The following is a 27,902-nucleotide window of genomic DNA, read 5'->3' as shown; positions in this document are numbered from 1 at the left end:
GACTGAATGCTGTGTTGCTTTTACAAGTGGGAATGAATATTATGTACGTCTAGTCTTGAGGGTAATTCAAGCACAGCTGTCAGTAAGTTGTGTAGATAGAACCATTCTCTCCTAGTGCTCCTGGCTCTGCAGTGCTAGCAGTAAGAGCAGCTAAAACATGCATCTACCTTGCAATACAGCAGAAATTGTGTCAGTGTAAAAAAAGATTTAAAAAGAGATGTTTCCAATTGCTCATTTCTTATAGCTCACTTGCATTTTAAAGTCCATGTGACATGAACTTTGGTGTAGCTTAATCCAAATCATGCCAGGTATGGACATGTGTCCCCAGGTGGTCGAACAATGTACATCCTCTGTCTGAGAGCTTGGCCTACATCTGTTGTTGAACCTTGTCTGTATGGAATCCACTTAGACAGGAATCGGAGTTGTTTCTTTTTTAGGCCTTCTTTTCTTTCCGTTGTGTAGGTTTGTTGTTGTTTGTTTGTTTTGTTGTTGTTGTGTTGGTTTTCAAACAGTGAAGGCAGTTTTTATTTGTGGTCATCTGTATATATACCTAGCAGGTATATGAAAATGATGTTTGCATGGGAGTGGAAAGAGGTGCACTGCATACTCACCAGAAAACTTTTTCTGGTTTGTGGATAGAAAGCTCTGACATTCTTTCTTAAGGTCAAGATCTTGAAGAATATTTGAATTTTTGCAGGAATGTAGAAATGTGTAGTCTATGTTTCTTGTAGTTTTTAACCAGTATGCCTCTTCTTTTCCACTCTTGATCCTTGCTATTATACCTCCCCAACTGCTAATGCTTTTTTCTAGGAGCCCTGCTCAGTGGGAATGGGGTGTGATGGGTGATCCTAACAAATGTAACTGTATGAGGAATGCATAGTGTGCCCCGATTTACTGTCATTATTAACTATAGCTGAACTTCTCATGAAGAGATGTTTTTTTCCTTATTCTTTCATGGTAACCTTTTTGGAGCCTTCAAGAAGGAAGAAAGCTAAATCATAATCTGGGACACAGGGGAGAAACCACAGGAAGAGCAAGAGACTGCAGGAAATCTGAAAATGATAGAAAGCAGAAAATAATGGAGATTAACACAGGAGAAAGGTTAGAGACCAAGAGAAAGAGCATAAAGAGACATTGAATATTTTTTCTCTCTCAGTATTGCAAGAATATGCCTGTTGCCACCTCCCTAGGATGTTTATGCAGAGCTTTGTGGGGAAGCAGCAGTAAATTGCTCCTTTGGATGCTAAGTGCGGAATTAAAGCTGGCAGGGTCTCAGAGCACAAGACTGGGAAGCTAATTGCTCCTAATAACATATTGATTTTCACAGATCTCTGGCATTATGTCAGGACAGTTTTGAACTAACACCTGGTTTCTTCCTCTTTCCATCTCCAAGCAATGAAGCTTCTGGATTTGAGATCACTGATAAACGTAGTTGTAGATCTTTTTGTTTATAATGCGGGTCTCTGCAACATGGGTGAAATCTGTTGTGCTAAACATTGCTCCAAATATAATAGCTACCCTGAAAGTAGACAGGTGGAAGGAATGTGCATATATTTTAACTTGAATAACTATGTTGCTACTGCTTGTATTTATGATGCTGTACAAAAGTATTACAGCCCCTTTGCTGCAGTTGGCTGAAGACAATCAAATGGATGGCTGTTTTCAGGCAAAAGTTGCCAGCACAGGAGACTGAGGTCACCTAGTTGTTGCCAGGTTACATTCAATCATCAGCAGATTTTCTGTATGTGTTGCTTAGTGATAACGTGCTATCTTTGAATTTTGGGGACTGCTGTCAGGACAAGGAGACACAATTTATTTCTGTGACTGCTACTAAGCAATACCCCCCTCTGAAGGACTATTCTTACAGTTAGAGGGAAAGCTCTGCTTGCAAGGAGTTGTGCTGAAAATGCTTCCAGATACTTCAGATGGTGAAGATTTGTGAGGTGAGAATGAAATTTCTTACATTTAAAAGATGTCAAGCGCTTAGGATGGTCTGAACTGGGACAGGCTCTGGTCAGCACAGGGCACACACAAGGGCTGAAACTCATCTTCTCGCATGGTTGTGTAGAGGCTGTTTCAACTATTTCAGGCTATTTGATTTTACTTGCTTAGTTGTTGCAAAGATTCAGTGCTATATTTGTAGCAGATTGGACAGAGAAGAAACATCGAGTTAAACTGTAGTAGTATGTGATTTAGGCTACTATTGAATATCAACTGAAACACTGTCTTGATTTCGACACTGATTTTGGTTATCCCTTTCAACTGGAAATTACTTTCAGTTTTTCTCTGTCTGGTTTGTCTCTATTAATTCAAAATTGATGTGGCTGTTGGTATGGTGACTGGAACTGTACTGAGAACCCTTGGGTCCTCTTTGCATTTCACACACAGAATGCTGTGGGCAGAGCTTAAGAGAGGATACCTAGAAGAGCAAGCAAGGAGTTCAGGAGGTGAGAAGGAAAGCTCTTGCTCAATATGAGATTTTTTTTGCTTCCTATGTTACATTTTCCCCTTGGCTTCTCCAGCTTTATCTCACTGTGTGATTCATTCCAAGTACAAGCCATGCTTTTAGAGTTTGAATCTGGGGTTAATTTAGGCATCAGTGCTTTTCTTGGTTTATTTATTTATAATTTTTCCCCTGATGTTTTGGAGTTGAGACTTTAATTCCGAGACTCTATTCAGAACATTAGGTTCTAGATTTTTGTGCCATCTTCAGCAATTCTGGGTGTTCTTCAGATTATTCTTACACAAACATGGCAATAACAGTTCACATTTCTTGTCTGGGGACAAGACGTAATTTTCTGTCAGTGGAATCAGTGGAGCTGAAGGACACAAATGAGTTATTTTAGAAGGGAAGAGACTCATTATTACTACTATTTTGATTTGTTGCCTTAGAGTGTCTGCAGAAAAATAAAAAACAACCATATATTTCCAAAGTACTCAAGGCATAGCTCTTCAAGTAAGCAGCAGAGCTGAGGTGCTTGTATCAGCAGCTCTCACTCATGGTCTTGATACTCTCTGATCCCTTTCCCACATCTATTCAGGTGCTAGGGCACACAACTTTTTCATGCAAGGCACATCTGAGCTGAAGATGTCAAAAGAGCCATTTCATGCTTGAATGCATTTTCTAATACAATCCACACAGAGAGGAAAGAGAGCAAGGATGGTTTGTGTGTACACACACGTTGCCTTTGAGTATATGTATAATGTACAGTACATTTGGTTCCAGCTTGCAGCTGTGGGTGGCAAGAAAGAGTTGAAGACATGAGGGGGAGGAGAATTGCACTTTGAAAAGTAAGAAACTATTACCCCACCTTGAAAAAAAGTATCTTACGTTCCCTCTCTGTTTCTTGGCCAAGCAAAGATGTGAGTCCCCTGGGCAGCACTGACAGCTGGTACCCAGAAAGTGTATGTATGGCTGAATGGGTGTTGCATGTAGAGCACTTTGTGCGTACAGACCATGACAGTGTGTGGGGAGTGCAGCTTAGAAATCTGGTGAATAAAGATGTTCTTTATAGCCTTCTAATTATAATAGTTCACACAGAGATGTTTTCTTCTTAATGGGTTTGTATGTCCCATGACCAGAGATTGCGTGCAGTCTGTTAGTATGATGGGTTGCTGTACCAGCCCAAGTCATCCCCTTCAAATTATTTGTAACCATATGCATTGTTTACCACTTCTTTTCCATATTTCTTACCACACTTAATGTCTGTTTCTAGCCACTGTGGATTTTCTCCATCATGGACTTAGGGTTGTTCTTCATTTTTCTGTCTAGCTCTCCTACTCTAGCACCAAACATTTAGGCCTTGAGATGTCTGTAAGAACTGGCTTTAATAAGCTTACTCTTTCCCTCTAGAAGTTCCAGTCACATCAGCATGAGGGAGTCAGCTGATAATGTGAAAAATGAAAGTGTCTAAAAACAACCTCTATATTCCAAACACTTACTGTTTCAATTGATACTATGTTTTCTTTCTTTGTGGGGGTAGGTGAGGATCTTGGTAAGAGCTGCTTTACAGAGTAATCCTTTCATATGCCTAGAGAGTTTAAATCAGTCTGTTTTTCTACCTCTGGACTTTTTATTCATAGTTTTGTTTTAAAAGTCCTGCATGGAGTAATCTACATATCTGCCTTTGGTACTTGTTGGCTCTGGGGAAAGTGGATGCTCTGATTCATACAGTAATATATTTATGCAGATTTGTAAATTTTGCTGGTAGAAGTGCTTTAGAGCATACTCACAGACTGAAACAATGATTGCCATGCCATACTGGTTGCTGCAGTTCTTTCACAAGACTTTACCCTCTCAGAGAAGAATTTCAGTTTCCACAGGCAAAGCCCTGAACAAATAGAGTGTGTTAAGTACTGGAACTCCTTTCCCACTAAACTCTCATTTTTCTTTGACATCTTTGAAGAGGACAGGATGATGTCATTTCTTTCCCCCCCTTTTTTTTTTCTTTCTTCCCTCCTGCCCTCCATTCACTTGCTTTTTGTTCTCTCTCCATCTCCTGCTGTTTCCAATGTTTGAATGACACTTGATGTGGATTTTGATTTGTTCCTTTCATCATTTGCATTGCACTGCAATCAGTTGTGTCAGTAGAGCTCCAGAAAGACTGTTAGTAAGGAGGGGGAAAAGCCCCCACAAAACAGTACAAACCTGATGCGGGAAAACCTGTTTCATACTTGCAGTTAGAAGTAGAATGGATCTATACACCCAATTTTAAATAGCATTTCTTATGACCAACATTTCATTACTCTTGACTGATGTGTACCTCTAGAGGCAATTCTTAGTCTAACTTAAACTTTGGATGCATATTTTCACTTCTCTGCTTTAGATGTTGTGTGTTCCTTTTAATTCTGCTACCTCGAATTCTGGTGGTTTTTTTCTTCTCTAAAATAAATTCCTCTGAAGAATTTTATAGGTCTGGTATTAATTATAATTAATATTTAATGGATAGGCTTACTTAATTTGATAAATGAAATTCTACTTCTAGAAACAGCAGAACAAATGCAGGACTTAATTCTCTCTTGCTTGTTTTGTATACCTCATGTCTGATCTGCCTATTTAGTCCCTGTACACCTTTCTAGATGCTACTATTGTACAGGGTTTGCATTTAAGATTGATTGTTGAGAGTCTGTTGCCACAGACTATAAACATATATAGTTTCTATTTTCCTTTAAAGTCCCAACAATGGATTGAAATTCCTCACTGAATAAGCAACAGCTCTTAAGAGCACCAGAAATAGAAACTGTATTTTCTGAGGCAAGACTAAATGCCCTAGGAGAAGTGTTTGAACTACTCACTCCAGCAAATGCTAGGGTAGGCTGGACTAATGGAGAAGATCACATTTTCTGGAAGAGGTGAAAAATGGAGGCTGTCCTAGCTCATTATCACAAAAGGGCCCAGAGCTAACACACTTTCCTTTATTCTTCCTGCTTATACTTGTTATGTAGAGTTGCTGGATGCAGTTTAACAGTAGCTCTGTTCTACCCCAGAATGATGTACTGTTCTGGAGTGAGTGACACGTGTCTGTAAAAACAGTGCCCTGTAGTACAGGTAGAGTTTCTTCAGATGTGGAGATCATGTGGAAGTGTAACTTATTTTCATTTTTTTTAATTGTTTCCTGATTCCTTACAGAGGCCTCTATCTTGAGCTATGATGGCAGCATGTACATGAAGATCATCATGCCTATGGTCATGCATACTGAAGCAGAAGATGTGTCCTTCCGTTTCATGTCCCAGCGCGCCTATGGGCTGTTGATGGCGACCACCTCACGAGATTCTGCTGACACTCTGCGCCTGGAGCTGGATGGAGGCCGTGTCAAACTTATGGTCAACTTAGGTATCGTATAAAAACCTTCCACTGCCTTCACTCTTAGTTTGGGCTTGTGGTTAGTGGTTTTCTTTTTCTTTTTTTTTTCTTTTTTTTTGTTTAATTTCTGTTGGTTTGATTGGATTGGATTGATCTCTAAAATATCTGCTGAGACCTTTATAATTATATTCTATTGTGGAGATAAGCTCTTACTCGTATTGTTGCATGGAGATTTGCTGTTAGTTCTTTGTTATGAACAGTGATGGTTTTAAAGTCTAAGTTTTTAAGTTTCCTTTCTTGGTCTGGGACTGGTGAGCTCTGTGTGAGACATGCTGCTTGGTCCATCTTTTGATCAGTTACATCTGTCATTCATTCAGCATCACTCAAAACAGTCGAAGCCAAATGTGAGAATTAAGCAAAATTGATATGGTGGCAAGCAGAAGTCTCATGAATCCCAAATCTTTTACAGAATTTGGCAATGTTTGCTACAACTTGATCTTAAATATTCTGTTTTGCTAAATTACTAATTATTTTTATTTCATAATTAGTTTATCTTTCAGGCTTTAGGACTTTCAATATCTAGGAAAAAAAAAAAAGCCTGCATCTTTTGATTGTGACTTTTTCACAAAGGCAACAGTAATAAAAGTGCATCCCCCTGTCCCAAAAGTTTGTGTTCTGTCTCCTTGGAGTCACAGAAAATAGTAAAAGACCATTAGAAACAAGTTCAACAATAACAAGAGCGAAAAAAATTGAGGGGAAATGAATGAGTGGTTTGATTATCCTGTATCCATTTTCTTGCCAGTCTCTAAGTGTAGTACTGAATGACAAATAGCTGCCTTTTTAAAGAACATAAGCACGGGAAGTGAAGGTTTTTGTCATTTATGCTGATGCAACTTGTTGCTTCATGTGAATCCAGCAATATAATTAAGAAGAGATTTTGAACCAAAAGGCAGACTGTCATGATAATGGGAAATGTTACACTGCTTCTGAAGTCTAGAGTACTTGATATAAAGATGCTCATGGTCTGCAAAAGCTTGTCTCAGCTTTCAAAAATTCTAAGCCACACAGGAGCAAGCTTTGACACTATTTTGTGCTAACAACATCAGCATCATGAAAGTCCCACTATGTTGGTATCAGGAGCAAACTGTGTAGTGACTTTGTAAAGTGCAGCAGTGTTTTATTTTTTACCCATACCTGTAGTAATGGCTCTTGTTTTTCAACTCCTGTCCTAGGTAGATATTGTAAATTTATCAAGGGCTTTCTGAGCCACAGATGAGCTTGGAAATATGTTGTCCGGTTAAGTGGCCAGCTTGTTTTAAAGACTTACTTCTAGCTTTCATTTATTTATTAGTTTATTTTTGCTTTATATTTCTTATAAGATTGTATCATCAGCTTTTGGGTTAGGACAGTAGAAAAGAGAAGAAGATGATGCATTTAAGCAAGTTCATATTTATTAACAATAGTCTCTGTCTGAAGGGGTGTAGAAACACTTGTTTTGTATTATGAAAAAAAAAAGGGAGCTATGTGATATGGATATATTTGGAATATATATGATCTTCTTAGCTCTTAGGAAAAGTGTAAATCACTACTGAGTGTCCAGCTAGCATAGGAAAAGTTGCTTTACTCAACAGGTAGCAGGCAGAGGTAATAGGTCGGGTTCAGCTTCTCCAACAGAAACAACACTCTGATATTGATCTCTCACTGTTTCAACTTACTGTGAGAATGCTGAATACAATTCTTTTGGGTCATTCTTCAAAGAAGTGCTGCAAATCTAAGGTATTTTCCTTTAGTCAGGACTTTCTTACTTTCAAAACAGCAATGTTACCTTTGCTGTTGGAGAAAGAGAGTTTGAGAAGAAATGACCTTAACAGAACCACTTAAATTCTGTTGTTTCCTGAAAGTCACACCTAACTCTTTAAGGAGACTGATCAAAGCCAAAATGTCACAAATAAGAATCAAGTCATCATTTGACCCTGCCAAAATCCTCTTACTGACAAGAAGTGTAATGAACACCCTCTGAAGAACTGAGCATGCTTGGTGCTGACTCGCTGAATAGGACCATCCCCCTGAGCATCTAACTGATGACACGTGTAATCAGACTGTTTTGAGTGGTGAATTACATAACTGTGCTTTTCTTACAAGTCATTTAAAACTATTGCTAAGAGTTGTCTCTTTCTTCTTTGATCTATTCCATTTGACTACTTGTTATCATTTGTGTGGTTATTTAGGTCTTTCCTGTTTGTTTTTTTTTTTTTATTTTCTTCCTTTTTTTCTTCTTTTTTGAATTATTATTTTTTAACTCTTCTATGTATTTCAGTTGTAAAGCTTTCCCATACCCCATCAGCCATAGTATATCAAAAGATGGTATTCAACCCTTCAAAGGCCTGAAGCCTGCGGCCCGCAAAGCAAACAGCCCTGAGAACAGAGCGTACAGAGAAGCCTGCAGAGGCTGGCATATCCCACCACCTCCTTAACTCACAGCACTGTCCTGGTTTCAGCTGGGGAATACATCGTACAGCAGGGATGGGTGGTCATGGGGTCTTGCTATAGAAGGTAGGAAGGATAAGAGCAGTGGTGAATCAGTCCCTGAGGCAGTCCAGTCTGAATGTTGACAGAAAGTTTCACAGTAGTTTTGAGTGTTTGTTGTGTGAAGAAGTCCAAATGTGATGCAGAACTCACTTCTGTTGATAAGGATTCTGTGGAAATGAGTGTACAGTGAAAGGAGAGAGAGAGAGAGAGAGAGAGAAGAAACAAATAATGGCTTGGAACATGCTTGGGAATCATTTCTGATGCCAAGATTTGCATAAAGGGAAATAAATGGCTGGTCTGGTAGGGAGATGGACCTTCACTTTTTTTCCTCCCCACTGGTGAATGGAAAGATTATAGTTTCTCTGACTTTTATTAAAGAATATTTCTGTTCTGTTTCTTCTTGGCTAGACTCAGCTTCAGGGCACTGGTAACTAGAATAAATTCTGCCTACAACCTGTTCATCTGAGTCAGTTCTCCTGAAAAGAAGTGTGGGTATCCCTGTCTCCTACCTTTTCAGAGTTTTCAGAGATGTTACTGTCTTTGCAAACTGTAGTTTTTTTTAGAATTCATATATAAAGACATAGCATACACAGTTACTGTTTTTTAAACATATAGGAACTTTTACACCAAGTCCTTTTGTGCAGGTGTGCATGCAGATGTGCAAATGTATAACTAGACATGCTTTTTTTTTCAATAATCAATACATACAGTGACTTTTAATATATTTTTATTATAATAGATAAGAAAAACATGTCTGTCACCTTTCCTCTAACACTAACAGGTGGGTGCACAGTCTGAGAAGTAAGAGAGGCAAGGAACTGCATTGTAGCATGGGGGAAGAGTGAATAGGGCCTCATCTGACTTCCACACAGGGGATGACCTAGAGTGAGCAGAAATTGTCAGGCCATGATTATCTCTCTTGTTCTAGTCTTACTTTGAAGTGCTCTTCCATAGTCACATGTGGATGGTCTTCAAAAGGAGCAAACACTTTGTCCTCATACAGTAAAGGTGATAGATTCAAGGAAAAAGACAGGCTGGGGCCTCAACAATTGCAGATAATGTAAATATCACCATTCTATGGCACTAAGATACAGAACAGTGATAAGAAACATGGACATAATTCCCAGAGACTTCATTAGTCTGCTACTAATGCTCTTCAAACAGTTATTCTTTAATGTTAGTTAGCTGGAGTGGAGCTATTTAACCATTTTGTAAGGGGAGAGTCTTTGTCCCAATTTCCTTGTGATTTGCTGTAGAAAACCTGGCATCCAGACACTAAGGAAGCAGCACCCGACTTACTCTAGGAATAACAATGACAGAAAGTAACTGTGTAAGTTCTTTTCAGGTCATCCTGTTCCCCATGTTCTTAAATAAATGAAGTTGCTTTATGACTGTCCTCCAGACATCTCATGCAGTGGCAGGCCTGGCTGCTTACTGGATTTACAACTGTTCAGGCACACTCATCTTTGAAGTCCAAAGAAAAGGAAAATTTTTTTTAAGTCAGGAGTACAGCCATACCTAAACAAAATAAATCACATCAGTAAAAGCTGATAACAGCACTGACAGCCTTAGATGATAATTATCAAAAGTCTTATTGCACTGCTGGGGGATTCTCGAGCAGTCCTTTTAATTCTTCCTGAGTTCTGAAGCTGTGGCTGTTTTGAGCACAAGGAACCAGCTAAGCATGAGCCCTGCACCTTACTGGCAGGGAAAACATCCTTAGCTTTGGGTTTTGTAGTGTTGTACTAGTTCAGAGGAAACAAAGTATTTTCTTCTTTTCTAAAAACTGATGTAAGAGAGAGAAAACAGTTCCATGTATTAATGGTTGTAACTTCGTTGTTGCTTTGGGCAAGGATAAGGATTAAGGAAATAAAAGATATTGTGCTTGTTCTTTCAGTGTAGCACCTTTGACTTCTAATGCCTCTCTTTTCAGTGACTGACTGAGATTCATTTCAGTTCATTTTTTTTCCTGAGCTTCTGGGCAACTGCAGCCTCCACAGCTCGCCTGACAGTAATAGTGTGAGATTTTAATGTCTTTCTCTACAACGCGCTTTCAGTTCTTGAAGGCCTGTAAACCAGATGGCTCCCTAGATATTCTAGTTTCTTCTCTTCTGGCAATTGCCATGGTATTGAAATACAGCACTTTGACTAGCTTTCATTTGTAAAATGGAAAAGGAGGCATTGGATCTTAGAGTACAACTACTTGGTGTAAGAAAGTGCTTTATAGAGAGAGGTAGCATGGAGGGATGAGAGTCTTTGTGGCAGAGTGCATCAGTTTTAGCCCAGGTGCAGGAGAATGTGGCAGTGCTGGTGTAATACCACAGGCAGATGTAGGAGCTTTGCCAAGCAAGATCCTTCTGACCTAGCTGGACCAAGGCTGGTTCAGGAGTTGGTTCTTCTGAAGCGAGCTTGGATGTTTCTTCCTGGCACTTTATTTTGTGTCACTGCAGAGTCTGGAGATCAGATAGTACCAGGATAGTACCAATCAGGGCCACATTCTCAGTGGACTAGTCTCATTATCACTTGAAACAGAAATCTACCAGTCAGGATAAGGGCTACATTGGTTTCTAGGGTAAGACATCAATCCCTTCACTCAGAGCAGCTAGCGACTTAGAAGAGACGTTGTAGAGCATGTAGTTGTTTCAGTATTACTTAAAACAAAACAAAAAAGACAAAACTTCTCTGCAGAGATCAAAACCACAGCAATAGTTTTAGTTTCTAAATTTGATGAATGTTGTTGAGGACCAGCCATGTTTCCCTTCACAGCACACTTACTGTTTAGCCCATAAAGAATTTCCCTGTTGTCTACCTGTATCGTCTGCTGTGATCTCATTCCCTTGCAGTGAGGTTCTGGAGTCTCTCTCACTCGCTCTCTTTCAGGCTGTAGTGGTAAGGCTAGCTGATTCCCCAGCATGTACATAAGAGTTCCCCTTAACCCATCTAGCTCCTCTATGGGATATAGCCACCGCTGTATGGTGATCGTACCAATTGCTCCAGGGCTGTTTGCTCCCACTTTTCTGTTGCGGTTGACGACACATGACAAACCTAATCGCACAAAACCAAACCCAGATTTTCTCAAGGGAAGTTCTGGTTGAAAACAGATGCTTTCTGGCTACACTGTTCCTGATTGGTATACTCTTAACTCATTGTGACTCTATTTAAAAATTCTTAATCTTTTTCATCTTCTAAGGTTGCATTTAGTTACAGCTGCTGAAATAATTTTCTTGTGTCTGAGTAAATACTGAATTGGCCCAGATAAGCAGCAAACTGCTTTCTATTTCTCTGCCATTGTGTATAATCTCTCTGGGCCATATCTCTGTAATAAATACAACCATCTCTTCTGGTCAAAACCTTGGTTACGTGGGTGTCTAGTAACATGATGCTGTTATTTCTGGCCTGATTTCCCAAGAGAAGGTCAGCATCACCCAAAATAGGCAATAGCACTGATATAAAGCTTTAAACCGCATTGGACACCACAGTAAAAGTTGTTCACAAGGCTGTAAGTAGGCATTTATAAATGTAAGATATTATGGGTCATATCCTGAGATATGCTGAGCATTAGTGTGTAAAATTAAAGAAACAATGCTCAGAAGTCCTCCAGCTCAGGCTCCCCCACCTCCAGTCATTTTTCTTGTGCAGTTTTTCAGTTACTATTTATTAGGTTCTACAACCATAACTCTGTTTCAATTTCCATATACCCCTTCTCTTCCCTCCCTTGTCCATAACCTCTGAAGGAAGCAGGGCTGGCAAAGGTTTACAGATCTGCCACTTCTCTGCCCATTTCATCTTCTCCCTGAACGTTATGAGCATTCCTTTCAACCTTAGCATTCAGGCAGCAAGATGAGATTGGGCTTTGAGGAACTGGCGGGGCTGGGAACCTTTGAAAGAGTTCCCCGTGTTACCCATCAAGCAAAAACATATAAATAAATAAAAGAAAAAAAGTAAAAATTAAAAGTATTCCCAACCTTCAGAACTATCTGAAATCTGGGCTGGGCGTTCGTGCGGTTAGCTGTTTGCAAGTGGCCATTTTATGACAGGACACAACTGGGCAGTATATTAACCCTTTCCTCACCTGAATGGATAGTGTTATATGTGCCTGTGCACGTAATTAAAAGTGTTCTGGGCTGGCACAAGGGGACATGAGTAAAGGGTCTGTCCTTGGGAGAGCTGGAAAGGGTTAAATATTGCACAACAAATCTCATAGATGATTCTACAGGTATTCTGTGTTGGACAGATGGTGTATTTATGCAATAACGATACAAACTAATTGAAAAGAATCCAAGTGTAAAGGTTGACTTCAGACTTCAAGCTTCTTAGAGAAATTGCTAAGGGTTTTTAAAAAGAGAAATTACACTGGAGTAGGATTTGCATATCAAGGGAGATTTTTTTTGTGCTTAATTGTCAATTTTTTTTTCTTGTAATTCACATCAATTCAAGGTCTGGAGTAGAAGAAACTCTTAGATGCATAGTCATCCATGAAAATAAAATGTTAACGTGTGGATATACGTGTACATTGGTATATTTCTATACATATGTGTATATATATATGTGTGCATATATATATATATTTATGTAACAAATATTTACGTAGAATGTACTGTACATATACATCCACTCCTGAACTTGTACATAATGTAGATAAATATAAAATGGCCACATCTCTTTGCGTGTGTCTGTCCCCGGAAGGGTGGACTGATTGTTTTTGGATGTCTGCAGCTGTTACCTTGAAGGATGCAATTTCATCTTTCATTTATTTTTCCCCATCTAGACTGTATCAGGATAAACTGTAACGCCAGTAAGTTTTCCCTCAAGTTTCATTTTGTTCTCTTTATATATATATTAAAATAACTTTATTTTCTTTGTGATTTTATATGCTGTTTTTCTTTTCTTTTCTTTTTCTTGCTTCTTTTTCTTTAAAAAAAAAAGTCTTCTGAAATTGAAGGGTTGGGTAGAATATGAATCTGTGGGGAGGAGGGAAGATTTCATGGTGATTGTACATGAAAATTTTGTGTAAGGTTTCTCCAGGGTGGAGATGAACTGTTATTTCATAGCTTTGCAGAAGAACACCTGAAGAACCTGATGAGCTGATCTTATCTTTCACTGGTAACCTGTTGTCTTTATGAAAACTTTAAAGAGTCGCATAAGAATAACAACAGGTACTGTATGCACTTCTCCACTACAAAATGTCATGCATATTTAAAAACAAACATAAGAACAAACCTCAAACTCTCGTTTTATTTCAGAATGGTGACAACCTGTTATTTGTTGAACGTCATTCTTATTTGAGTATAGAAGAAAGAGAATTAGGTCTTAAATTTTGAGGATATTATCAGAATTGTATGGGAGCCTTTGACACAGAATTTTGTCACTCACTGGTTTCAGTCTAAAAAAGCAAAGAAGGCAGTAGAAAGATGCTGATTGATAGGAAGACTATATAACTCTTGCATAAAAATAATGTTAAAAGATCACATCCAATTTTATACTGTGATTGAGCAAACTTTTTTCTGTTTGCTTTGAAGAACTGTTTGATGTTGCTGTAGGCCTCAAATTAGAGTGTTTTTCCCAGAAAACAGAGCTTGAAGAGAAAAGCAAAGAAGCTGGTGGTGGGACTAGAAAACTAGATTTATAAGTGGCTGAGGGAACAGCAGTTGTTTAGTTTGGAGAAGAAGCTGAGGGGAGACCTCTTCTAAACTACCTGAAAGCAAGCTGTAGTAAGGTGGGTGTCTTTTCTCAGGTGGTAAGTGATAGGACACAAAGAAATTGGTGTCATACTGGTTCAAGCAAAGTTTAGATTTGACAGTAGGAAGAATTTGTTCGTGGAGGGGGTGGTCGAGTGTTGGAATGGGCTGCCCAGGAGAGTGGTGGAGTCCCCAACCCTGGTGGTATTTAAAAGACATGCAGACATGGCATGATTAGGGTGGTCTTTCTGTTTACCAGTGATCCCCATATAAGCTAGCAGAAAAATGAAAAGAAGTGTGTTGCAGCTCCAAAGGCAGAGCTTTCAAGTAGAAGTGGATTACAACACTACAGTCACAGCTGTAACAGCACTGAGAGAACATTTTTGCAGAGCAGTTTCTTAACATATTTGCTATGATTTTTGTCTGAAAGTCTGTTTGTGTATGTTAGACAGCAGGAAGAAGTTTTGTTTTTTCTCTCATTTTTTTTCCCTATTCTGTTTTCCTTCCCAAAGATGAAATATTTTTTATAGCTACAGATAGATCAGTTTTCCCTCCTGGTCACTGTCAACTGATTCAGATTCTACTTTTCAGGGAAGTTGAAGCAATTAGTTTCTTGGTCTTGGGAGGTGGAACCTACAGTCAGAGATCAATGGTAAAGCATTGACTGATTTGTGATTATTTTGGATGTAAGCCCTGATGTGCTGCAGGACCTTGAACACATGTTCGCAGCTTTGAGAACTGCATCTTTCTGCCCTATTGTGATGGGGGTATTCCTGTACTGCTGAAAGCTTGACAGTCCATGTTGAATTCCTTTTGCTCTTCAAAGTTCAAACACTGTATTTCAAAATGGAGTCAGCAATAATAGAAAGCATATTGAATCTCTACTGAGATTGTCAGTTTTCACTCAGCAACGACAGAGAGCATTTGCTTAAAAAATAGGATCTTTTTCACATACTCTTGATGCTTAGCTACCCATAACTCCATCTAGACACTTGTGCCATACTTGTTCCTGTGTGTCATCTGAGCATCCATACCAGTTGCTCAGATATCATCTGGTGTTTTTTGTTGTCATCTTCAACTTTAAATGATAGTTTGCTATTAAAGGCTTATCTATAGAAGACTGTTTTCAGGTGGGAAATCAGCTTTAGTAACAAGGGGCAAAGGTCTGGTTTTCATCCAAAGCAAACAGCAGTAATTGGAAAATATATATATATTAGAAAAAAGAAAAAAAAATACAGTCCTATAATCAGAACAGTGGGAAAACAGTCTGAATCCAATGTTTCTGTTAGTTTCCCCATAAGCATCAAAGCATCTTGAGTCGTTTTGCTTCCATGCATTTTTAATAATTGAAGCTGCTGCATATTTAAAGAGTCTTCCTCTGAAGGTCGATGATTATTTATTTATTTAAAAATACTTTGGATTCTCCTAATATATTTTTTATGATACTTTGCTTAAAATGAACAACCCCTCTCCTATTCCGTCCAGCACCTTGTTTTGTTGCTGAGTGTTGCAATGACTCAGGTCATCTGCCCTACTTTCTGGAAGGAAACCTGCTGGGACTTGATTGATGGAAAACTGCAAATCCTGACATGAATAAAATATGGTTAGACAAGAATATAATACTGTAACCATTCTTGTAGGCACACTGATGTATGTGTGGCACATTTACTTGTGCAGAGAGAAATATCAACATGCAGATATGTTTGCCCACATCTACTGAAATGGGTAGAAGTGTTTTAAATTAACTTGATGAATAGGATTACCAGTCAGTTGAAGTTTGGCTCAAGCAGTCATCACTGGTAACTGAATGTAAGGATCTTGTTCCTGGTTTTAAAACAAAGCTGTACTTTGGGGATCTCATGGAATTTGCTAGCTTACTAGCAAGATCACAGCAAACACTGAAGCTCATGCTATTTGGGAGTAATCCAGTATATTGTATCAGGTAAGAATTTAGTTTTCAGTATATATTTGCTCATAAATTTCATTGGGAAGAGTAAGAGTTTTTTGTTTGCTTTGGCATATTATATATTTGATGTAAAATACTCTTTTCCATAATCTCATTTCTTCTCATCCTGGCTTTGTTTTTCATCACTGTCATATCTCTCAGTTCTAGAATGGAAGACTGACATTGTGTCCTAAAAAAGGAATAGTTTTTAATTTCTATGAATTGATTTTAGTACTCATTTCATTCCTTCCCTTCACTCTTGTAGTTTTCTATGCTGATCTTATCTATTTCTGCACACTGTCAGAGTTCCAGTTTAGAGGGACACAACATTACATTTGCTTATACAGATGTAACTGAGCAGTAACTCTCTTTTCCTGTTAGTGTAAATTCAGCATAACCAAATATAGGATCAGTATCCCAGAATAAACTGGGAAGATGCACTGAATGGGTCTTCAACATAGTGCAGACATACTGGATTGCAATATTTTGTTTGCTGGATTTTTGGGAAAAATAAGCATAGACTAAATGCCCTTGTACTTTTGCGTTCATGTACTTTTTACTTCTTCTTTCCTTTTTTTTTTCTTTTCTTTTTAAAATAAGATTTCAGTGGTAGCTCTTTCATCTACCTCCTGTAAACTAGTTCTTGAAATATGAGGATTGCTCTGAAAGAAATGTGTTCCATTTTATTATGTTGGCCTGTGACATCAGAGCCAGATGCTGGTTGTGTGGCAGCAGAGGTTGAACCTTCCCACCAATATTCCATTACACGTTGTTGCTTTGTGAGAGATGGCAGCAGAGGAGCAGTCTGACAGGATGATGTCTGACATGGGAGTGTGTATGAAACAAAGGTGTGTCATGGAATTTCTCCAACCCCCCAAAAATGACATGCATTGACATTCATCAGTGCTTGCTGAACATTTATGGAGACCAAGCCATGGATGTGAGCACAGTGAGGTGATGGGTGATGCATTTCAGCAGTGGTAACAATTATAAGAAAGATGAACCACTTTCTGGGCTGTGATGCAGACTTTTATGAACATGGCATGAAGCCTCTTGTCCATCACTGGCAAAAATGTGTAGCTAATGATGGTGACTGTGTTGAAAAACATTGTTTTGTAGCCGAGCATTTGCTCTATCAAACAGTGTTGTGCTATTTGTATCTGTTGTATTTTCCATGGAAAGAAATAGGAGGCATTACTTTAGGAACAACCTATGCATATAGTTCACTTGAAAGGACGTTAAGGTTGTTGTGATAGTTTTATACTTTGTGTCATGCTGTCTGGAACTCTGATTTCTCTTCAGATTTTTAATGATAATGATTTACTTTATTCCCTTTCTGGGTGACAAATTCCTGCTTCACGTCAGTCCAGAAGGGATAGTTTTCATCATTTTTCTAAATACTAAGTACAAAGAATGGGGCTGTGTATGCTATAGATTCACTAGCTTTGGGAGATGTCTTCAGTTCATGTTGTTTCTAATATATTTTTTTCTTGATTCAGTTCTCTCTACTTCTAAAACTTTTATGTGGCATGATATTAGTCACAGTCACATAGTTCAGCACTGTCTTTATGAGAGATTTGCTCTTCCAAAAGCAGCAGCCTTAGAGAGTGAATATTTCCATCTTAGTGCTTGTTATTTCATAATGAGACCTTTTCTTCTCGGTAAGGAAGCCATTACCTATTTTCATGTGCCTCATGAAACCCTAGAAAATCCTGATTCTCTTTTCGTAACTGTTGCTAAAAGCAAAAATGGAAGAGGGTGAAAAATCACAGTCCCATCACTGTTAGTTGATTCCGTGTCTGTATGTAGTCCCACAGCACATTGTTTCAGATCCAGTCAATTTTGAAATTATTAACAATAGAAGACAGCTTTTTCTTCCTTTTTAGTTGCCACACGTAATGTATTTAGATCCTTAATACAATGTTAATGTTTCACTTAAATAAGAGCTACTGCAACACCATAAAATATGAACCTAAAATGGATAACTGTCTGGGAGAGGTTTAAAGGTTTTTTCCCTTTCTTCCCCCCCCCCCCAGTCATCACAAGTAAATAGGAAGCCATACTAACTCTAATCTAATCAAAATGTTACAAAAACAAGTGCACTTATCTGATTCTTAGGGAGGTTGCTGTCATTTTAATAAAAGCTTAATAGTGCTCTAACATGAAAACATTATTTGGAAAGTGAAGAGGTGTGATTAAGCATACACATCATGTTTGTGACTCTAGTATCTACTAATGCCATTTAAATGTTATCAGGAAGAAATGAATGCTTGCACAGCCTGAAAAGTGACAAGTCATTAGTCATTAGTATGTCATATTGGAATAGTGAAAGCAAATGTGGCATCTGTCGCATCTTTTACAGCTTCGCAGGAACATTCTCACCTGATAGAAGTCACAGACTCAAGGCGCTGCTCTGGCCTTGTATTGCTGCAGCAGTTAGGAAGAGAGCAAGCCTGTCTTTTGGAAGACTTTTCCTTCAGACTGATGATAAAACAGCAGCCCTCTCAGACATTTTGCCAGAGCTAACTATGAATTCTGTTAGAAAAATAAAGCATGTTGGATCCAGCAGTCTGAGAGAGGCAGAGCTGCTGCTTCTTCATGCTTATAGGTCCACCCAGTAGCAAGGCTGAAAATGCATTCCCAGCAGGCACATGCATTCAAGCGTGCATATTATATATGTATGAACATGTACACGTCCAGCCATACAGGTCACAGATAGGCACTCTGAGGATCCACATGAGCATAGGCAGCACCAGTGGCCTCATCTAGTAAAGTACAAAGAAGTTATTAGGATGTGCAGGGAAAAAGTTAGAAAGGCAGAAGCCCAGCTTGGACTCAACTTGGCTGCTGGGTTAAAAGGGAACAAGAAACTCTTCTACAAATAGTAGTGGTGGTGGTCAGCCCTTAAATGGGGTTTGGGAGAGGTGGAGCCAGGCTCCACCCCTTCCAATCACACAAGTACATCACCTACACCTGTGGCTCTGTGGCTGACTCAGTGCTCACCTCAGGTGACCAATCAGTGGTTCAGGCCGTGATTCAACAGTTCCCATACACATGTGCAGGACAACTGGGGAGCTTTGGTATGTGAAGGGCATGTCCTGCTTGATCAATCTGATCTCATACTATGATTGTGTGACCCCCCTGGCAGATGAGGGAAAGGCTGTTGATGTGGTCTACCTAAACTTCAGCAAAGCCTTTGTCACTGTCTCCCACATATTCTCCTGGAGAAGCTGGCAGCCCATGGCTTGGACAGGTACACGTTTGGCTGGGTAAAGTACTGGATGGAGGCTGGGCCCAAAGAGTGGTGGTAAATGGAGTTAAATCCAACTGGCAACTGGTAAAAAAGTCGTGTTCCCCAGGGGTCAGAACTGACCTCTTCAGTATCTTTATTGATGGCCTAGATGAGAGCACTGAGTGCACCTTCAGTAAGTTTGCAGATGACTCCAAGTTGGTTGCAAGTGTCAATCTGCTTGGGGGTAGCAAGGCCCTACAGAGGATCTGGACAGGCTGGATCGTTGGGCTGAAGCCAATGGGATGAGATTCAACAAGACCAAGTGCCGGGTCCTGCACTTTGACCACAAGGACTTACAGGTTTGAGGGCAGGGTGGCTGGAAGACTGTGTAGAGGAAATGGACATGGGGAGTACTGGTCTACACTTGGCTGAACATGCGCCAGCAGTGTGCACAGGTGGCCAAGAAAGCTAATGGCATCCTGGCTTGTATCAGAAATAGTGTTACTAGCAGGAACTGGGAAGTAATTGTCTCTCTTTACTCAGCACTGGTTAGGCCACACCTCAAGTACTGTGTTCAGGTTCCCTCACTGCAAGAAAGAATGTGTCCAGAGAAGGACAACGAATCTGGTGAGGGGTCTGGAGCACAGACCTTATGAGAATGTCTGAGGGAGCTGGGATTGTTCAGTCTGGAGAAGAGGAGGCTCAGGCGAGACCTTATTGCTCTCTGTAGCTACCAGAAGGGAGGTTGTAGTGAGCTGGGGGTTGGTCTCTTCTCTCATATAATTAGTGATAGGACTAGAGGGTATGGCTTCAAGTTGTGCCAAGGGAGATTCAAGCTGGATGTTAGGAAATACTTCTTTGAAAGAGTGGTCAGGTGCTGGAATGGGCTGCCCAGGGCGGTGGTGGAGTCACCGACCCCGGAGGTGTTCAAGGAACATTTGGGCATTGTGTTAAGGGACGTGGTTTAGAGGGAACAATTGGTGATAGGTGGACAGTTGGACTGGATGATCCTGTAGGTCTTTTCCAACCTTGGTGATTCTATGATTCTGTGATCCTGCTTTCATCTCTTTTTGAACAGGATGGAATTTAAGTAGTGAGATATGGGCAAATGTACAACATGGATGCAAGCAGCAGGTGAATTCACATGCTTAGTCTGCCTGGTAGCTGGCCCCTGTATCCCAGTGTCTGCATCTGGGCGTATGAAGCACCAAAGCCATATCTCTGTTCCAATTCCATCCTCAGATGCAGATAGTCAGGACTTCAATGTCTCAGAAACTGATGCCACTGTGCTCTTGTCCCTAGATACAGGAGGTACTCTCATACCTAGAAGTGAGCTGATAACAACTTACTCAGTTGTTTCCAGGCCCTTTCATCTATTCCTCAGCTCATCTGGCTTGTATTCTGCTAGTGATCACACTTATTCGCACACCTGCCAATATGGAAATGTTTACAATCTGACTGTGGTCTGACTCTAGTTGCTGCACTCAGGTCCTCATTCACCTTCATATACACGCAATAGAATACTTTCAGCTGAAGGACTTAGAAATAAATTTAATGACAAGAAATAATGGGCTTATGGTCAGGCATAGAACATGGTTATGCAAGCATACTAATCAGCCAACTGACTGTCTCTTTTTGTAACATTGCCCTTCTATTTTCCTCCTCTTATTCATCCTTGAATCACTTGAACTCTTGCTTTGTCCTGTTCTTGGTACCTCCCTGAGTTATGTCCTGTGTGACTTCAAACAGCTCTTGAATTGAAAAGTGGTCTTTAGAGCTACTCCAGATGAATTGTGGTGCTTAGTGGGATTGGTGGGTGTTCTGTGACAGCCCTGGGAGGGATTGGAACAAGGTGCTCCATTTCAGGAGTCCTCAGTTTGGGTTCCTGTCTGCCACTGTACCCTGGCTTCCTCTGTCCTTGTGCAGATGGGACTCTGATAGGTGATACCCCCATGCTGGGCCTGGATGTAGACTAGCAGGATGTTGTCTGGACTCCTGCTTCTGATGTGGGTGTCTCTCTTCATGGGTTTGTAGATGATCTTTGTCACATCACCTAAAAAATATTTCTTCCTTATGGTAGCTAATAGAAAGTGAAGTATTTATTCTCTAACTTGCTTGATTCAAGTCTACTCCAAGTCACTGGAGGGAAAAAAAAACCTCTTGACTTAAGCTGTCAACTCAAAGGTTGCTTGGTACACAGTGAAGCAGTGCTCCTGAGTTTTTTTGTTTTTGTTTTTTTTTAAATGACATCAACAAAATCCCCCCAGTTACCAATTGCAGTGGAGAGGAAAAGTCCTTTTGGAGCCACATGGAGATCCTCTACCTAGGTAAGAGGCAAAAGGTGGAGAGCATAGTAGAAGCTGCTATGCTCTGTGGCTGTCTAGACAATATGTCTTCTGTAGATTAGATTGTGTAATTAATTGCTAGAAAATACACTTTGTTCTTTCTTTCAAAGAAAATTGGCACAAAACTGAAGATTCATGCTTTAGGATCTGTGAGGAAGAGAATGTTTTGTGTGTGATTAATTTTGTCTGAGAACAACAGAGAGAGCATCTCTAATGAGACTCTTGAATAGTCAAAAAGAAAAACAGACACTAATCAGCACAGGCACTGGTTGCATTGTTGGATGCTACCTTATCAGTAAATTTTAAGCCAAATCAGTGAGTTTTAATGTTCAGTGCATACTGGATAAGGAGTAACTGGTAATGAGGCTCCTGTAATTTGTGTTATTGGGTGCAGAGGACTGTGTGTAATGAATGAAAGGTTTTCACGTTGTCTTTAATCCTTCTCATCCAGCGCCATGAAGATCAAAGTTTTGCTATGGCATAATTCATTTTTGCAGTCATAAAGTGCATTGATTGTATCACAAGATGCCTGCATCCCAGAATATTTTACATCCGGGCTATTTAATGCAAGGCAGTCCATGTTTTTTTCAGTGAGCCCTAGCTCTTAGTTCACAGCAGTTAGCCTTCATCTTCCAGCTAATATTGTTGTGTCCTTAGAAGGGATCTAGTCTGATGCTTCCCTTGTGCTCAGATAGAGATCTTCAGCAGAACTTCAAAGGTCATCAGTTTGGAGAGACAGCACTGTTTAGAGCAGAGCTGGATAGAATGCTTTCTGTGTTATTTTTAACTGAATTGGTGGGGTAGTACCTAATGAGAAAGAAAAATTAGCCTTGGAAACTCAGCAGTCATCTGTCAGAAATCAATGACCTGATTTTGGAAAAAAAGCTTTACCAGTTTACTGATTATTGTTTCCACCACAGGAACTTTTCTTGGCTCCTCTCCACTTCATGAAAGGTTGTTTTTGTACTGTACATTTTTATATACACAGTTTTCAATTCCTGTAGCCTCTGACCCATTCCATGGGATTACAGCTGAAATGAGAACTGTGGGGAACTCTTTCAAATACTCATGAGAAGTATGAGGGGAAGAGTGAAAACATCTGTACAAAATTATTCCGTCAGTTACTAAGCTACCTACTGATGTTTAATATTAAACATTTCTGTTAAATATTGGAATTCTGAGTTTTAGAACAGAGAGATCATGAAATAGGCAATGGTTGGGCAGATATTTTTATTTTTGTATTTTTTCCAAAGGAGAAAGATGCCCTGAATGAATCTTAGTGTAACTTGGTAAAATGTTCTTGGGTAGGATAATTTTTGCAGTCATGTGAGGCTGAGTTTTATTTTAATCCTGCATTAATTAGTTGCTTGTCAGCATTGTTTACTTTACTTTTATTATTATTCTTACAATATAATTTTCCTTTGTCGTGTCTGTTTAGGAAAAGCAGGAAGACTTGCTTCTTTCCTTGTTGCCATGTTTGCAGAATCTCAACCAGGGTGTCTAGGGAAAAAAGGCTTTGATAGAAAAACTTCTGTATGTCTCAGTTTGTTATTTTTCCACTATATTTGTATAAATTTACTTGTGTTGCTTTCAGATCAGATGTCATCACCTGAACTTGCCTCAGTGTTGTGGGTTAACCCTGGTAGGCAGATAAGCAGCACACAGCTGCTCATTCAGTCTTACTTCTCAGGATTGTGGAGAGAACTTGAAGGATGAAAGAGAAGACCAGAAGTGTCATTGTGCTCTCTAGATGTCAAATGTTTGATTGTTTCTTTTTGTTTGTTTGTGTCATTGATTTTTCTTTTCTTGCTCAAGACACTGGATATGAGGAAACTTGCTGTGTGAGTGGCAGTATCAGGTACTACAGTATTAGATGTATTGCTTTCAGGATTAAGATGTGTCAAGCTGTTGACAATCTTAAAGGCAAACAATGACTGCACTGGGATAGAAATATTGAATACTGTTTACACAAATGAGTAGTGAGAGGTCTGATAATGACACAGGTTCTCTCTCCATGAGGAGGTTTGCCATGCACCCCTTGAAGCAGTGACTGCCATTGTCCTCTGCCATGACCCATCATATTATCCATGTTCTGCACTGCATGGCTATCTGGCTAGAGACACTGCTGGTAGAAAACTTCTGTCAGGGAGCACAGAACTGCAATTCCATGCAGGTAAGGGATAAGTTCACTTTAAAACTATTCTTCAGAGCTCTGTGTTTGACTACTGCTTTACCTGTGAAGAGCTAGTCAAAGGTGAGCTGTGGATTTACAGTTTCTCTGGGAAAGAAACACCTTAGAAATATTTACTGTGTGTGTAGGGACTGTGAGTGTCAGAGAACAAGAACTCTTCCTTCCAGAGGGAATCTCAGTTGGTTGAGCTGGTGCACCCTGATGTGTAATGCATATAGGTGGACTGTGATTGTGTTGCTCTTACTTCTCAGAAAGCATGCCACGAGCAAACACTTTGGAAGCAGTCTTTATTTCTGGTTGCATATCTTCTACTCTTGTGAAAAGCTGATTCTTGGGATTTCAGGACCAAGGAAAAAGTTGGGGACTTCTTTCTTCTCCCATGCATAGGGAATACAAAATGTGACTTTTGATACCTCAAGAAGCTTGGTAAAGATGCCACAGACGTGTTTGATCAGCAGTGGAGAATTTTTATATCATTATAAACCATTTTCTAGCTAGTGAATAATGCAATATGCTGAACATTTTCATTCTGAATTTGAAAAGTTAGGAAGCCTGAGAGAGATTCTCAAATCATTTTCACAGTTAAATTTCTTTTGACTTGTATCACTTCAGTGGCTGCTGTATTAAACAGTCATGTGTGCACACTTCATTATGGCAAAATAGATTTTCCTCCTGGTGGATTTCACAGTATCCGGGCCTGATCAGGAATGGGAGACTGAATCACTGGGTAGACTTCTAATCATCCAAGGGTATCTTGCTATGTTGGCTTGCTTGTGAATGTGAAATAGAGAATGACTGGCAAATTTCAAGGGAAGAAAAAGGATGCTAATTAACTGTTAACACAAGAATAGGTTCAGATAACAGTTTCATTGTGTATTAAGGAACTATTAGGATGGTTGGTCTATTCTCTCTCCATCATTTGTTCTATTGTTCTCTGTTTATTCCCGCCCCCCCCCCTTTCATTTTTATTTTTATTTTATTTTTTATTTTTGTAGGTAAAGCTCATTTGAAATGGTTCAATCTGCTATTTAAAACTGATAGGAGAAAGAAGAAATGTAGCCAGTATTGCTTTTAAACATATCAGCATCTTTCAGATTGAGGGCTGTTGCCAACTCCACCAAGCTATTACCACTTCTGGGATTCCTAATGAAAAATACTTCTGTGGTGCTCAAACATTTGAACCAAGTTGCAGTCTCGCATGGAGCTTGTTCTTCATGTATTGTTGGAGTATAACTGTAGCTTCAAGAGGAGAGGTGGTAGTTGCTGTAGTGTTGTTCTTCATGCAAAACCTCGAAGATTTCTAAGCTGAGTTTGGGAAATATCCAGTGTTTGATATTTCAACTTTGATACAAAAAATGGAGGGGAAAAGTGTATTTGTAGATGACAACTGAGACTTTTGGAAGTCAGTATGCAGTTGCCCAAACCATCTGGTGTTAGTTACTGCAGTATAAAAGTAGTTGCATACAGTACAATTATATTGCTACTATAGTGTGTTCTGCCAGTTCCATGCTTTAAAAAGTTTTTAATTTATTATGAAAATTTAAAAAAAAGGGGATACATATAATTAAATTGCTTCCTGAAATGGCATTGTTGAAAGCAGTGCTAATGAAATTGACCAGTTTTCACTGAAATCAAAACTTAAAATAGATTTTTTCTCACTGGTCACACTGTTATTTCAAAGGTGTTAAAATGCATCAAGACAGATAAAGCAGCATGAAAACTATGTGAAAACACCGATCTTCTTTTTCATTTTGTATAGCTCTCATGGAGCTCGCTTTCCTGAAAAAGTTGAAAAGTTTATCAAGTCCTTGAGGCTTTCCCTGCAGGTGCTGTAGGATCTCAAGCTTCCAGTGTGGCACATCCACTCAGTGGTATTTGATGCAATTCCTCCCGTGCGGGGTGACTCCTCCGGTAGCGCAGCGGCACTTTGCTGAGAGTACTGTGTCCAGCAGGGCTGTGCTGTCCGTGACCCCAGCTGTGAGCGCCCAGCCAGACTGCCTGCATTAGTTCTCACTTAAGCGTGTTTCCTCTCTCGTCGTTAACCGTTACTGCGGAGGGGACTGAGCACCACCTCGTGGTGCAGCTGGAGATTGTCCAGTCTCTTACCAGGTCCTGTATGAGCAGTCTAAATACATCTACAGAACAGCATTACAATCACTTTGTGTTTCTTTTGTGAGTTTTCTGTTGCTTCTTCGGACAAATGCTTTTAACACCTCTTCTGAAAGTACTGAATATATGTTCAGAATGCTATGTGGAAGGCAACAGAGGGAGACTGTGTTCATTGGCAGAGCTGTGCAAAAAGGCATTGAATGTAAATAGGTTCTTGACATTAGCACTGGGCTACTGAATCAGTTATGCTCTGTAGGCAGTGAGAAACTGTTGCAAAGTGGGGACAGTATCACAGGACAGTGTTAATCAGCACAAAACAAACAAACAACCAGCTGCATGCTGTGCTTTCATGCAGTTACTCCTTTTCATCTCAGATGAAATCAACTGATGCTTAAATGGTATGAATTGTCCAAGAATGGAGTCTGAGGGGGACTGCTCAGCATCTACCAGTTACAGTCTTGGACACAAATGGAAAATGCTGTTTTGTGTCATGGACAGCTGCAGCAAATCAAACCATCTTCCACTGGGGAAGATCATGGAGCAGATTCTCCTGAAATCTATGCTAAGGCATGTGGAAGATGGTGATCTGGAATAGTCAGCATGGCTTTGCCAAGGGAAAGTCCTGCCTGACCAACCTAGTCACTTTTTATGATGATGTGTCACTGGACAAGGGAAGAGCCACTGATGTTATCTATTGGGACTTCAGTTAGGCCTTTGACATGGTCCCCCATAACATTCTTCTCTGCAAATTGGAAAGAAATGGATTTGATGGGTGGACTGTTTGATAAACAAGGAACTGGTTGCGAGATAATACCCAGAGTGGTGGTCAGTGGCTCAATATCTGGGTAGAAATTGGTGACCAGTGGTGTCCCTCAGGTGTCAGCAATGGGATCGATGCTCTGTAACATCTTCATCAAGGGCACTGACAGTGGGATCAAATGTGCCCTCAGCTAGTATGCAGATGATACCAAACTGTGTGGTGCAGCAAACACTTGCAGGATGGGGTGCCATTCAGAGAGCCCTAGACAGGCTCAAGTAGTGGGTCCAGGTTAACTTCATGAGCTTAAACAAATGCAAAGTCTTGCATTTGGCTTGTGGTGACCCCTGCTGTCAGTACAAGCTGAGGAGTGAAAGAATTGAGCACTGACCTGCCATAAAAGATGTGGGGCTTCTGGTGGGTGGTAAGCTGGACATGAGCCAGCAGTGTGCCCTCACAGCCCAGAGAGCCAACTGTACCCTAGGCTGCATCAGAAGAAGCATGGCCAGCAGGTCGAGGGAGGTGATCCTGCCCCTCTTCTCTGCACCGATGAGACCTCACCTGGAGTCCTGTGTCCATACAGAACAGACTCTAGCAGTGTCTGTTACAGTAGGAGAAGGCAAAGTGGGTTCAAACCAACAGAGGGGAGCTTTAGGTCATATATGAGGAAGAAGTTTTTTACAGTAAGAGTAGCAAGGCACTGGAATGTGTTGCCCAGAGGTATAATGGATGTCCTGTCCTTGAGACATTCAAGGTCAGGCTGGATGGGGCTCTGAGCAACCTGGTCTAGCTGTGCATGCCCCTGTTCATTGCAGGGAGTTGGATTAGATGGTCTATAAGGGTCCCTTCCAACTCAAAGGATGCTATGATTATATGAACTTGAGTATTATATTACCAGTGGTAAAACTAAGGTCAGATTTGAGGTAATAAGAAAAGTGTGCTTGTATAAGTGTGCCCAAAATGTCCTTACTAAAATAGATTGTATGAAATAGCTGTAGAAAAGTAGAATGCCTTCTGATATCTCAAGCTTCACAGAATGTGGAACTGCTATCTTTTATAAAAATTCATATAAATGCATGGATAATCTCTTGCAATGTCAACAGCCTAGAGTGGTTTTGGGGTGACCAACAGGTAAGTAGGATAGGAAAAGAGGGCAAATATTTAATAAACTGATCTATAAGAAAAACCACAAGTAATATTTGCACAGGTGATGGTCAGGCACTTGTAACTGTTTAGGTGAGAATTCAGAAAAGGGGTTACAATGGTTAAGTACTGAAATGCTTTCATTTAAGGTTTTCACCTTAAAAGCACAT

The 27,902-nt window shown here is 39.9% G+C and overlaps 1 protein-coding gene across 12 annotated transcripts in view; it reads left to right on the top strand.

Annotated features, from left to right (window-relative positions):
* Window positions 1–27,902, top strand: part of NRXN3 (neurexin 3) — an 877,901-nt gene that overhangs the window by 260,165 nt on the left and 589,834 nt on the right. For 10 of the 12 annotated variants that reach the window (XM_065751885.1, XM_065751877.1, XM_065751894.1 and 7 more), the window contains 2 exons: window positions 5,630–5,833; window positions 13,101–13,127. In XM_065751885.1, the coding sequence (XP_065607957.1) occupies window positions 5,630–5,833; window positions 13,101–13,127 (231 nt within the window). The remainder of the gene's footprint in view (window positions 1–5,629; window positions 5,834–13,100; window positions 13,128–27,902) is intronic. The other 2 variants (XM_065751957.1, XM_065751929.1) reach the window with 1 other exon arrangement.

This window comes from Cyrtonyx montezumae, unplaced genomic scaffold (genome assembly GCF_038088225.1).
Source record: "Cyrtonyx montezumae isolate F1298 unplaced genomic scaffold, pur_monq_1.0 scaffold_10, whole genome shotgun sequence".
Taxonomy (NCBI): domain Eukaryota; kingdom Metazoa; phylum Chordata; class Aves; order Galliformes; family Odontophoridae; genus Cyrtonyx; species Cyrtonyx montezumae.
This window is presented reverse-complemented; position numbering and strand designations above follow the sequence as displayed.